This window comes from Lissotriton helveticus, chromosome 1_1 (assembly GCF_964261635.1).
Source record: "Lissotriton helveticus chromosome 1_1, aLisHel1.1, whole genome shotgun sequence".
Lineage (NCBI taxonomy): Eukaryota > Metazoa > Chordata > Amphibia > Caudata > Salamandridae > Lissotriton > Lissotriton helveticus.
In genome coordinates, this window is record NC_136057.1 from 583840895 (window position 1) to 583855659 (window position 14765).

Genomic DNA, 14765 nt, shown 5'->3' on the forward strand with positions numbered 1-14765 from the left:
TCCCAATAGTGTTGTTTCAGTGGAGAAACCAGGTCGGAAACCGGATTGCGAGGGATGGAGAATGTGATTGGCTTAAATTACAGATTATGGACTTCCAGAAGATTCATAAACCTCTGCTTCTTTCTCCCTTTAATCTTTTAAGTAAGTTGGTAGAAGAATGTGCAAGGTATAACGAAGAGTGTTACCATCCCACGCATACTAAAGGTGTGATAAAAGGTGGAGTACAGGATGGTTGTGCTGAGATCAGGGAAGCTGGTAGTCACTGAGAGTTTACTAAATTTGGTCAGGTTTGTGAGGGTGACCCATGCAGCAAATACAGAGTAAAGAGCAAATAAAAAAAGACGCAGAACTTGCCAGGACATTGTGATTTTGTAATGTACTAATATGTTTTTTAAAGAAAGAATAGCGGTATACATTATCCACAGGATTCACACTTAGTTTTGTTTTTGTAACGAGGAAGACACCTAGTATAGATGCTTTCGGTTATCGTTTTTTTCTACTTAGATTTAATTTCAGACGGTGTCTGTCTTGTTTGCCATGTGTGTATTTCTCTGGGGTGCAGTTCTAGTGCATGTGCTGGTTTGTAGGATTGTGGAATCAACAAATCCTTTGCCAATGGATTCACAGGCTTCAACGGAGCTGTGTGTCTGCAAAACTCTGTGAACATTCAAATACAATGCATATTTATTCCGCTATATGCTTCCAGTTGACCTTGCAAAACCTGAAAATGCTTAACTGCAAATTAATTGAGAAATAAAATCTACATCCGATCTATTTTGACAGGCTAGCATACTGTAGTAGCAGGAGCACTTGTATTTTTTAAAGCATGTTAAAACAAAAACGAGGACGAATCTGTCATGAAAAGGAATTGGAGCTGAAAAGGGACGACTAAGATAATATTCAGGACCTGTTCAATAAAATGTCCTACGTGTTACTAGGAAGTTGATCGTATTCGGTCAATCATTTGACACTGACTGTTTTGCAGTCCACGTCATTCCGTCAGACGTTTCAGCGTGAATAGTTTGAGCAGCCCAGGTTAGATTGTCAGTGAGGGAAGATGATAAAATGACAATCTATCCACTATTTGAACCCTGAAAGTCAGTACTGCCAGTTTACAATTGTGAACAAGAAATGAGATTTTTAAACGGGGCCAGTAACAATAGTTCCTCCAGTAATGCATTATTTCTATGAGGCCCACCAATGTGCCATTTGGAATCCCTGCAATCTATGCCACCATGAACTTACCAGTACGTCCAGTTTTGTAAAGTGGAGGGGAGAGATACCAAGGACCTCGCATTAACAACCCTGACAACCATTTAAACACAGACATTGTGCAACAAACATGGGATTTCTATCGAGTGTATTGCAACCGGTCTACCTACTAGTCGAGCCAAGGCGGATTGTGCAGCCAGTTTATCATTGACAGTGAGAGAAGCAGAGCAAAATGACTATATGCACTTTGAGTGATTGACCTATAGGTTGGATATCAATAACATTTAGTCTATGAATTCACCACTGCAGGTAGGGACGGTTGTCAGCAAGGTGCAAGTCAGTCCAGGAATAAGATGCATAAACATTCGTGCATCTTATCGACACTTCACGGCACAGTTGTACCTTTTAACAGGACTCTCATACTAAATAGTAACAATACGAGCGCGTATGCACAAGTTCGGGAGCTTTAACTGGGCCAGCAATCTTTTTTCAAAACAACAACCCCAACATAAGAAACTTCTTTGCAGGACTTGCACACTCTAAATATGACAGTTATATGCAAAGAGGGGGGTGGGGGTAGGTTTGTGCATACGTCTCCCGCTTATAAAGCACACACTACTGCAACTACAATTCAAAAGATAACAGATGCATGTGATGTAGATGGACCGTCCCCCACTTCAAAATCAAATCGCACGTACTGAATATAATTCACATATCAAACAAAACCAATGCCAGGTTCCAACAACCTAGAAAAAGCTTAATTTCTCCATTGGATTTCACAATAGCACCGGGGTGCCCATGCATGCAAATACCCCAGCTGACTATGAGCCATTCGTTTCCCGCCTTTCAGCTCCATGAGTCAGTGCTTACTTCCGAGTGCATACGCAGGCACGGAGGAACCATGGGCCTGCCATAAGAGACCCCAGGCCACAAAAGAGGACGAGCTGAGCTGGTGAGGACGGCTTGGGCACAGACTGGCAGTCACATTGCCTTGGCTTCTGGGGAAGGCGTAGTCCTGCAACCTGCAGGAGCGAACCTAGCGGGAGCCCCAAAAGATAAAGGGCAACAGGTATCGGGGCGGGCGGTAATGCACCTGACACGCCCACTATTGACGAACTGATCTAACCCAGGATTGGGTCAAATGAACTCGAAGGCAGGTCAGCACAATATTGGGGGCAGGTCAGAGGTCACTGCAGGTCTTGCAGGACCCTAATTGGACAAAGCTTCCCGCCCTGGCCCTTGAGGTGTTACTTGTGGGCACGTACCACAGGGCAGACACACCTAAAATTAGGAAAGGGGTGTGGCAGGGCATTGAGAGGGCAACCATGGGCTGCAGCGCGGCGGCGCCGCACAAATCCTTGAAACCGCCGCACACAGGTTGGATTCGAGCCCAAATTTCGGCAGCCCGCCCGGCACGATTTTTTCTCGCACGATTGGGCAAAATGAAGCCCAATTGTGCGATAAATAGCCCAATCTGGCAACACTGTCGTCATGGTGTGGTTAAACTGGTTCTCCGCGCCTCCCCCCTCTCTCAGGCGCATTCTCATGACGCTATGTAGGACTGCGAAAAGCACCCAGTTTGTTAACTGGTAGCTTAGACGGCGGCCATCTTGATAGTGTGCTGTCTCTGGTATCTCAGGCACTGATCAGCGTTTACCTCCCACGATCTTACTACTGTACAAGTCACTGAAAAATGTGCTATGATGCAGCCAGTGCAGGCCATGTCATAGCACCTTTGTAGGTCGAGCCTAGTGCAGCGCATGTGCTGCTCTAGGAAATCAGCCTCTTGGAATCACTTCAGCTTTTGTTGAGGCTCGTGAATGTGGTGCTCACACGCAATTGGCCTTTGCGTGCGGCTTTAGCACGCAATTGGCCAAAGGCATGTGGATGCCCCAGCTTTTCATGAAATGTTTACTCCCAGAGTGTTTTGCTCTCGGGAGCCAGCAGGGGCCATCTGTTTTCGGTCAGGTTTCAAAGGCTCGTCCCACCTCCACAAGAGTGCGCGTCGCTTTAACTTAATAAGAGAAAGTGACCCTGTTATTTCGGCTCACTAGAACAAAAACAGAAATTCTCAGCTAGTTTAATCTTCCTCTTGGCCACTGGATGGCATTGTTGCATTTGCTAAAAACAATGAAAATAGGGCTTCACTGAAAGTATGGGCATTTTCAAAGGAGCACCGAATGCCATACAGAGGGTATCAATTGTGAAAGAGCTCAGCTCATGCTAGAATTGATAACTAGTTGTTCAGTGCACAAATGAAGACGTGGTATTATGCTTGTGAATTAAAAAACATAATGTATTCTCCTTTCAAATTATTTGGATGTCTTGTAAAGGTAAATATAACGTTTATTGCCATTAGCATTAGCCCCGGAGGACACGTGTAGCGCCCCACCGCTGCTAAGAAATGCGATCACTATTCATAACATACTAGAGACGACGTTCATCTGGCTTGTCCTATAAGTTAACTTGTGGTCCCTGCTTCAAACTGCCATTTGAAATGGCCTTGAGACATCTTCAGAACTGTTCTTTAGTGGATCTCAGCAGGATCCATTACCAAACTAGAGGTGGGCAAGCCCCCAAATTAACAGAGACAGCCGAGTTAAGACCCTGTGTACGAGCAGAGCCTTGAAAATATTTGGCATGTAAATCATGCTCAAATACGTGAGAAAATGGGATACAGCTTCTTCAAATTTCAAAAAAGTATATTTCCTAAACACAAAAGAGTGTAACATTAGTACATTAGAAGAAAAGACTACATTGATGCGCATTGATTAAAAGAGATTGTTTTTTTAACACGTTCTTAGAAACATTCTTGTCCCCCACGTACGCCCTGACGACAATCCCATTAATGAACTCAGAGGACAAGTCATATGTCCCCTATGTGTGACCTTCAGGAAGAAGCCATAAAAATAAACTATTTGCGATGAGGTATTCAGAGGATTGCTCCCCCTGAGGGAATATGCCATCTTTATTCAGTCCACCCTGCTTTGTCTTTCTTGTCATTATTACTTTCCTTCCTGTTCTCATCTTTCTGGCCTTTCCAACCTTTCATTCATCTTTCATTCCAGCCCTCCCTCCTTTAATACAACCTTCATTCTCTCTATTCTTCGTTGCATGTTTTTCCTTTCTTTCTTTCTCCTTTTATCCATAAGTACATAAACATCCTTCGGTTCTTCCTTCTCTCCATCCATCCATCCATTCATCAATACAAACATCATCCATCTTTCCTTCCTTTCTTTAAAATCAGTCCATCTAGCCTTCTCTTAATCAATTCATTATTCTCTGCATCTGTCCACTCTTCTCTCCATCAATCAACTCTTCTGTCCATCCATACTCTCCACACTCCCATCATCCATCCAATCTTTCTCTCGATCCATCCATCTGTCATCCATCTCCGCATTCAGTCATTAACGCTGCCTTCCATCTCACCATACATCCAAAAGCCAATCCATCCATTCTTCCAGCCATTCATCTTTCTCATGCCTTCCTCCTTTCCAAACTTTTTTGTTTCTTTTGATTCCATACCTCAGAACTTCATCATTCTGCACAAACATCACCCATCTTTCCTTCCTTTCTTTAAAATCAGTCCATCTATCCTTCTCTTAATCAATTCATTCTTCTCTGCATCTGTCCACTCTTCTCTCCATCAATCAACTCTTCTGTCCATCCATACTCTCCTTGCTCCTGTCCATCCATACTCTCCACGCTCCCATCATCCACCCATGAGTGCGCCTGAAAGCAAGCGCTAGGCCATCAAAAGCATGGGGTAGCACTTTCAAAACCCCGCTTACTAAATGTCTCGCCAGAGCAGCGCATGCGCTGGCTCAGGCGAGACCTGAAAAAGGATGCGCGATGAAATTAATTATTTTCCTAGGTTCACACAGTTTGGTAAAGCGGGGAAGTCGGGATGGATCCCAGGTTTTCTGATTTCAGACTGTGCACTTCAGGCACTAGTTGACTCTAAGGTCAATGCTTTATCTTTAGTTCTTCGCACACAAGTGTGGCTGGCAGACGGAAACCAGAGGAAATCTGGGTTCAAAGGTCTAGCGGCTGCTACTGGACAGGAGTGGGGGGGGGCAGTGCAGGGGTGGGGGAGAAGGAAAAAAACATTTACTTGAACCGGCTACCTGCCGTCTCCTTCCTCCATCCTCTTCTTCCTGTCTCAGCCGGCGACAGAAAGCACCTGGGCTCCCAGGCTCCCCAGAGCAAATTACAATGCTGCAATGCAGCGTTGTGATTGGTCTAAGCGCTGTGGATCGGCACTGTAACGGATAATGGGAGGCTTTGTATGTTCCTCACCAGGCTGTGAATTAATGCAAAATAACACTCCCAGGCAATATATACTGCAGTGCAATGTAAACAAGCAAGTCACAGAAAAAGATATGGATAAAAAATTTCCTAAGTTTTAATTATATTCATACAAGTTAAAAAAACATCATAAACATAATCACAAAAAATATATATATGGTACACTTAAAGTATTAAAAACATTGGATCTTATGGTGCTTAATTAAAAAGCGATGGTTTCTTCTTCAACGCGTTTCAACACAACTGGTGTCTTCATCAGGAAAGTACCATCAACAATCTTAAATGAGCAGTCCTATGTATCGTTCGGGGCAGCCACCATTCTATTGATCAAAACAAAAGGGGTTGATATTCTCCAACAGCGATTGCTGTTAGCCCAGGAGATGTCCGTGATCTTTGCTGATTGTGTCACACTGATATGCTGAAGTTACGTGGGCAAAAAAGGATATACTTATTGATGAAAGTGTTCTAAGCTCTGTACAATAAACTGTGAACCTTGATAGTGTACTGACACGCAGCTCTTGGTAGCTGATGTATGTGGCTTTACGGGCAACGGAGAGTATGCTTAGAAATGGGCCTGTTGCTAATTATAAAAAGCGGACCGTCTGTGCTTGGTAATCCGCTAAAATACAGACTGTTTGTTACTGATTAAATGCGTCTATAGCTTCATTAACACGAGAGGCAGACCACGGAATAAGCTGCCGACTAAAGTGCAGGTCACGCTTTGCAAACGCACCGGCCTGGGCGTGGGCTCGAGAGTTTCTGTGCGTATCTGAGAGGGACCAACGCAGCCTCCTCGTGTCTTTCAGTTCAAAAACCTCACCAGGCTGAGTAAAGCAAGCCTGGTAGGAAAGATGAAAAGCCCACAGGACTGTTTGGCCTGCCCGAGTGGCTCTCGGGGCGGGGCTGGCCAGATCAGGAAGAGGAGTGGTTAACCTTGCTAAACTGGGCATGACTTCTTTGCAAGCCACTCGGGCCGGCGAAGTAGTCATGACCCGTTACGCAGTGTAAACCACTCCTCTCCCTGAGCTGGCCAGCCCCGCCCAGCTTCGAGGGACACTGACTCAATATAACAAGCATTGACATAGCCAATAGGTCTCGCCTTTGGGACTTTATAAGTGTTTAGTTATCCAGCACAATATCCTTGTTGCAACAACATCAACTGTTGCCTGGTTAAACACTTATAAGGTCCCAAACGTGAGACCTATTGGCTATGCCAATGCTTGTTGTGTTAGGAGGGGCAGGACAATAACCAAAACATGTGGGGTGAAGAGACTCGACGTTGGCTCAACATAATGTGATTCCTCGCGTTTCAGCGACTTTTCAGCCATGCTGAACACTAGATATGCTGCTAGACAACATGGCTAAAAGGCATTCACATTGACAAGGTCCATAGCTTGGGCACTGCAGAGACCTATTGGTTTCACCAAGGCTTGTTAAAAATAATATTGGTTAGCTTGTATTTAACCAATTTGCCAGAAGATGGCAGTGTTATGCCATCGAGAAGCATTTTGCCTTCTTTAATTGTGTATGTGTGCGTATGCGCATCTCGATATAAATGTATATATGTGTGTGCTTATTTAGAGATTTTTTTAATGTTGTTTTTTATTTTACTAGGGAGACCCACAGAACACACTTTTTGAAAAAATACTAATTTCTATTCTGCTTTCCTTTAACATCAACTATTTTATTTGGTTTTCCCTCTTGCCCTATGTATTTACTATCTCGACTGTTTTCACTCCGCAAATGTGTATTTATACTTTATTGCCACAAGATTTGTGTATCGTGAGGTAATTTAATAGAAAAGAACATGCAGCTGCATGCAGCTCAAAGATGAGTTAGTTTGTAGCGCGTATTAATATTGTGCAGTCGACAGTTTGTCAGTGACCCTGCAGAAAGAAAAGTAAGACGAGATGGGTTTTTAGCTACGTCTTAAGTTATCTTTGTAATGTAAAGGAGGAATGAATGCCCATAGCGCAGCTCTCGGGCACCCTAAAGAGAACATCTGAACGCATCGGAGGCATTAGAAAGTTGTGCAAGAACCCTAAAGCCATTCCTGTTAGACAGGTCGATATTTACCGTGAATGTATGAGAGGCCAGCCCAAGTCTGCATTTCAAAATAGTGCAAAGAACCTTAAATCTAATCCTGCCTATTACTGACAACCAATGAAGGCTCTCCGTGCCCTGAGGCATAAATAGTAACACCTAGAAAGCCACGGCATCCAATTAAATCATTCTGTGCATCATGACGCTGGTAAATCTCATGTTGGGTGAGCTCCTAAAGTAGGCACTGATGTAGTTAACCTGGGCGTTCATCATGCACCCCCGCCCCACAACCTAGAACGATAGAAAGATTAACTACATCCTCCTATTGTAAAAAGCTGCAAAACAAGGTACCAGATGCTTCTGCTAACTGGAAAGGCTTGTGATTCCATGACAAGCGTGTTGCCAGTAATAGCGCACTATGTTTGTCTGAAATCTTTACTTTTACTCGTGAGCTAATGGGTATATAATCGGCCTTTCAGAGACTTCAAGCTGTTCACCACACGGATGGCTGATAAATGCTGCATTAAGCAGTCCAATGGTGTGCAAATGTATCTAGGGACAGGAAGTGTCTGCTCCCTTTATGGCAAAACCTGTGAGGGTTACTACTTTTAGAGAAGGAGACGGCAGTTACATCCAAATGGAAGAATGTATGCCTTTGGGTCTATGAAGTCCTAGAGTAACTAATAATTGCCCAAAAAATGGCAGACTACACATGAACGCAGAGGCAAGAGAAACTGAGTCCTCTACTAAATAGTTGACACCATTCAGGCACGGGGAGGGGGCTGGAAACTGGCACCTACGATACAAGAAGTTGTAAAAGTTCTAATAACAAAGGGCAATAAACATAGGTATGAGTTATGAAGATTCAGGGTGTGGCAACACAAGCCCATTTGATAAGGCTAGAACCGGGAAATCGTGATGGAGAGGATTCCATCTCAATCGTGTAACTGCTCTGACAAACTAAAGCTTGTGAGTACAAACCCCGAAAAGAGAGCTTGAGTCAACAAACCAGTGTCTCGTATTCATGAAGTTTTTGTAAGCTCTTCTGTGAGATCTCCGACTTCCTAAAAGCCTGGTCAGAGGAGAGAAAGGCTCGTTGAGTTTGATCAACATGGGTGAACAAAACTCTAGGGACATATGCCTGACAGAGATAGCTGAGGAAAGGGTCAGTCCCATGTCCCACAATGACAGGACTAAATAAGTCTTGGGCATCCATGTTTCATGGCATACTTCCATCCTGTCTCATATGAGATGTGCTTGAGAGAGGGGGTGTGGTGGGGTACAGTTAACTCTCAGAGAAGAGCAATGCCTCACAAAAGGCATCCACCTAAACCCTTTCCTCCCACCTGCCTCCCGGGGTTTCTGGTGCATGCTTGAGTCGAATGATTGGAAGGGGTTTTGTGGAACAGGGCAAAACAGAACATGACCAGATCGGGATTAAACGAGACCCACCCTGCTCAGCCATATTAAAAAAGAAGTATTAAGAAGGCAACAAGACCCAAAAGGGGGCTGCTCAGAGGAATGGGTGGAATTTTAAAGATACCTCATTAGTTGTAGAAATTACCTTTCCTAGAGGTATCGCTGCTGATCCCAATAAACGAAACTCCCACCGAATACCATCTGGAAAAATTGAAATTACTAGGAGATCCTTCAATATGGGCCAGGAGATGGACTATGAGAATATATGTCCAGGCGGCACTGTGCATTCTTTTTACACAGTCAAACTCATAGGCGACACAACCCCAGTGTGCAGTCTCTCTTTCCCACAGATGGTTTCTATGATTTGAAGACAAATCTTAAGCTCTCCTGGGGGGGTTGTCCTTAATCTCTCCTCTGTTAGGAATTTGTCTCGGGGAACTCGGTGGTAACCTTGATGTTCAGCAGGCAAGAAGTGAGCGGAGGCCTAATACAGGGCTAGAAGGACTGGAGCCTTACAGATGTTCAATGAAAGCCAACATGATTGATCTGATTTCAAGCAAAGGACAGGTTACCTAAAGAAAAAGTTATGATTGTTTTTAAATGATCTTTATGGGAAACAAAAAGTGGTGCAGAACAAAGCAAAAGCAATGCCAAACACGAAGGGAAAAAAGTTGATACAAAGGCAAAAGGTAGCCCAACAAATATAATGGGTGACACTTAAATGCCGGAAAATACACTCCGAATATTAGAAGCCGAGAAGGCTCTTGGGGATAAGACTATTACATCGGAGTGATCCATACGCCTATTGATTGCAACAGCTCAGAAAAACATTTTCCGTTCCTCTTATAACTTTCAAGGCTCCGACCGGATGGAAATAGGAAGGGGACTAATAAAAGAGTCGATATCAAAATTATTTTTATCATTAGTCTATCATGGGAAATAGAGCCACGCTGGTATGGAATGTTACACGTAATTAATGCAATCAAGGCCACATCTGGGCTACACAAGCTGGGTAAAAATACAACCGAAAACAATACGTGTTTATCGAAATACATTAGGACATTAAATACCCAAAGACAAACCTTTTGAAGGTGAGAAAGGAACAGACGAAGGTGTATCAGAAAAAAGTTCCATTGGAAACTGTAGTTGTTCTTCATTTTCTGCAGAACCTTGAAAAACACACAGAAAGGTTGTTAATTCTGCAGGCACAGTGCAAATAGCTACAGATACAGATAACATTTCCATAAACATTACTGTAGAGGTAATGAAGTGGTGACTCTAGCGCCACATGTCCTATACCCCTCCCCCCTTTTCTTCAGAAATTAAGATGTTCTTCTAGCAGAGTCCAGATCCCTTTTTAGGTCACACCCACAAGCAGCATTAGCTGTATGTTTGAGATCTCATATTACAAATATTTTAAACACACTACGCCTGCAAGAAGTAAGAGAGTCAGTTCTGTGCCAGCCCATTTTAGTCCTTGGCTCTCATGTGTTTTTTTAAGATTTACCATAACTGCTTAGATGGGCTCTCCATGAAGCCCACGGCATTTAGAGCATGGTTACAATTTCTCATTACATTGTTTCTTTACTAATCCTATAGTTCCTATTTTAGTGATAGGTGTGAAGACGTAGAACCTCACTATCCCATCCTAAACACTCAAAAAGTGTTAGTAGTGATGGTGTTTGCTTTGTGTACACACACACACACACACACACACACTGATATGACTGATCACGGTGGTAGCAGCAGTGAGAAGCTGTTCTAAAAGCTTAAATCACCATCATCATTTTTAGGTCTCGGCCTGATCCAGCGCATACGCAAACTATAGAACCCGGTTTGATAGAATCAATATAAGAACCCTCCTACGCTTTCACCAGGCACACACACACCGCCAGCCGTCAGTGCACGCTTTCACCAGGCACACACACACACCGCCAGCCGTCAGTGCACGCTTTCACCAGGTACACACACACCACCAGCCGTCAGCGCACGCTTTTACCAGGCACACACACCACCAGCCGCCAGTGCACGCTTCCACCAGGCACACACACCACCAAACGTCAGTGCACGCTTTCACCAGGCACACACACCACCAGCCGTCAGTGCAGGCTTTCACCAGGCACACACACACCACCAGCCGTCACTGCATGCTTTCACCAGGCACACAAACCACCAGCCATCAGTGCATGCTTCTACCAGGCACACACACCACCAGCTGGCAGTGCACACTTCCACCAGGCACACACACCACCAGCGCACAATTTCTACAGGCACACACACCACCAGCCATCAGTGCACGCGTCAATTGTTAATGCATCCACAATTAATTATTGTAGCAATCGCAGTATGGCGCACTTTACTTTTAAACATATTCATCTAAAGCGCAGCATGCCACCATTGCTACAAAAATAAATACACATATTTTTGGCCTACAATTAATAGACTTTTGTTGCAATTGGTGTTGCAATATTTAGCAATGCCAATAGCTCAAACTTAATTAATTCGAGACCTATTGCATTGCAAATGCTTGTTACGGTAGCGGGTGAGTTTACAATAACAACTGATTTAGCCAAGAGACACAAGGAATGCCAGGAAGAGTAGTTTACACTTAGGACAATAGCCTTGTGCTCAGTACGCCAAGCTCTTTAAGGACAATATTTCCACTAGCCACATGATGAGGCTAGTGTAAAGTGAAACGTAGTAAAAGACATTTCCAAGCCTAGTCCCATAAAAGGCTTCTTGGGGAATAAGATGGCTAGGAAAGGGTAGCAGAGAGTTGAGGTTGTAATGGATGGTGGAAGATTCATTTAGATTTCATAAGAAACATTTTCGGGCGTAGGCTCTTTTGACCATGCCTTCCATTAAGTATAAGCCATATAATACCTTCCAGTATGGTCTCTGCACTTACCCACGTTTGGTAGCTGCATTAAGCCCTTCACTTTCAGTTATTCCTTTGTAGGTACTGGTCCTCTCAGTAGCTGTGTTTACAGCCCCCTCAAAAGGTATGGAAATTATCCGAGATGAGGTCACTGCCCAGCTTGCAATGTTTGCAGTTCTTTCATTTTCCTTGTTCCTGCTTTGTATTTCTCAACTGGCAATAGACTTAGCCAAGAGTAACAAAACATGCTAGCAAGGATAGTTTATATTTGGAATGCTGGCCTTACGCTGTGTAGGACTGACATCTTTAGGCGCTACATTTCCCACCAGTCGCGTGAAGTGGCCTATTCCAAAAGACATTTGTAGGCTCATAAAAGGCTGCTTGGGGATTAAGGCATCTGGGGTCAGATTCACAAAGGTTTTTTGAAGTCCACACGTCGCAATGGTATGTTTGAATATTTTGCGACTGAAGTATTACAGTAAGTGGTAACTTCCCCAGGGACCCCTTCCCCTTTGCGAATATTTGTAAAAACATTTTTTAAGAGTAGGCAGTAAACCCATTTTCTTTTTGAAACGCATCTCATTTTAATTCAAGGAAAATGGGATGGATTTAAAAAAAAGAAAAAATTGCTTTATTGAAAAGGAATCACAGACACGGTGGTCTGCTGTCCCTAGCAGGCCACCTTCCCTGTGATTTTTCGATTCCCAATGGGTCGCAAATCGATACCTACCTCATGAATATTAACGAGGTAGGTCTATTTGAGACCCAAAGGTGTTTATGTTTATCAAACAGCGAATCGCAAAAATTCGCTATTTGGCAATCGCAAACCATTCCCTATGTACATCAGGCCCCTCGAAAGAGAAGGCAGCGAGAACAGAGGTGATGGGTGCTAGTGGACTCATTTATATTTAATGGAAACATCTTTCTTGACATTAGCTATACTATGTTTAATCCCATCCAAGATAGCCTCTGCCCTTACCGACATTTGGCAACCACACTAATGAACTTCACTGTCAGTTGAGTTCCTCATAAAAGCTGGATTTCTGGGCTGCTGCACTAGTACCTATTCTAAATGGAGGGCCCCACCCTCGGCACAATCACTGCGCAGGTGATAATATTTACAGTTCCTCAAATTCTGTAAGAGACATATATTGGTTATGGATTCCTTACCTTAGAATTACCCCCAGGCATCGGACTGGATCCGGAGACATTTTTTCGTAGCAGAACTACTTCGCGTCGGTAGGTGGCGTCAGTCGACTGCGTTCATCGTCGGCGTCGTGATCGCCGGGATGACGTTGCAGTATCTACTTAGCCGCCGCCCTCGCAGGCTGATGTCAGTTCTTTACAGGACATTTCACACCAGAAGAGCAAAGCCATGCAAGGCACTGATCACTGGTGCACAAAACTAAAAGGTAGTCCCTTACCCTAAAAGTCAGTTTGCAGAACGGGGAGTATGGGTGGGGCGGTAAGGAATTAATACCTAATTTATGTCTTTTACAGATATATCGTTACCGGAGATAAGTAACTTGTTCATCTGAAAGAGACCATTAGTTATGAATTTCTTACCTTCGAATAGATAGCCCAGCAACACCAACCCCGGGGGTGGGTTAGCCAACTAAGGTCACAACAGAAAGGGCTGGAGAACTGAACATCCAAAGAAGCAGTGTCTCCGGACATGGCTATCCAGGCAAAAATGTTTGTTGAACATGTGCAATGAAGCCCACATGGCTGCCTGGCAGATGTCATGAAGGAGGACTCCACGTCCCAAAGCAGTAGTGGCTGCTGTTGCCCTGGTGGAATGGGCATGCAACCCTACTGGAGGTTCCTTCCTCGCTAAGGAATAACAAATTTTGATGCAAAGAACGACCCATCGAGAGATGGTCCGCTTCTGCAAGGCCTGACCTTTCTTGGCACCCCCATAGCCAACAAAGTGCTGATCATTCACCCAGAATTATTTTGTGCGATCCAGATAGAATGAGAGCGCACGCTTTGGATCCAGTCGGTGGAGCCTCACCTCCTCTTTAGAAGGATGCGGGAAGAATTTGAGCAAAGTGATGGTCATCCCTATGTGGAAAGAGGTAACCCCTTTGGGAAGAAAAGAAGGTCGAGTTCGAAGGACAACCTTGTCCGGATAAATAGCAAGGAAAGAAAGAACCTGAAGCTCACTAACCCTGTGAGCAGAGGTGATGACAACTAGAAAAGCTGTCTGGAAAGTCAGGAGTCAGAAAGGACAATTAAGTAATGGCTCGAAAGGAGCACATATAAGGTACGTTAGAACCAGATTCAAGTCCCACTGGGGCATTACGAAAGGAATAGGAGGAAAGAGATGAATAATGCCCTCAAGAAATATATTTACAATAGGGGACTTGAAAAGAGAAGGCTGATCAGGTAGCCGAAGAAATGCCGAAATGGCCGAAAGATAGCCCTTGAGAGTGACTAGAGCAGAGCCCTGCTGGGCCAAGGAAAGAATGAAGAGGAGAACCTCTAAATGAGAGGCAAAAAGGGGATCCACAGTCTTTGCTGTGCACCATGCCACATATACTTTTTTGGTGGTGAGAAGCATGGCGGCCATGACAACATTACAGACTTCAGGAGGAAGGTTGAAAGTTGTCAACTGTCGCCGCTCAATCTCCACGCAGGAGGTGGAGGCTGGATAGGTTTGGATGGAGGACCGTCCCCTGCTGCTGCGACAGAAGATCTTGCCAAAAAGGCAGTCTGATCGGAGGTTCGATGGCCATGTGTAAGAGCTCGAGATACCAGACTCTTCGTGCCCAATCCAGAGCCACAAGGATGACTTGGGCCCGGTCGCGCTTGATCTTCTTCGGCACTCTGGGCAGAAGTGGTATAGGCGGAAAGCCGTATAGAAGACCACAACTCCACTCGCGACGAAAAGCATTGCCGAGCG

The 14765-nt window shown here is 44.4% G+C and overlaps 1 protein-coding gene across 8 annotated transcripts in view; it reads right to left on the minus strand.

The window, feature by feature from the left end:
* The window catches only part of C2CD5 (C2 calcium dependent domain containing 5), a 1003795-nt gene that overhangs the window by 206756 nt on the left and 782274 nt on the right, over nt 1-14765 (minus strand). For all 8 annotated transcript variants that reach the window (XM_078674090.1, XM_078674088.1, XM_078674089.1 and 5 more), the window contains one exon: nt 10065-10151. In XM_078674090.1, the coding sequence (XP_078530216.1) occupies nt 10065-10151 (87 nt within the window). The remainder of the gene's footprint in view (nt 1-10064; nt 10152-14765) is intronic.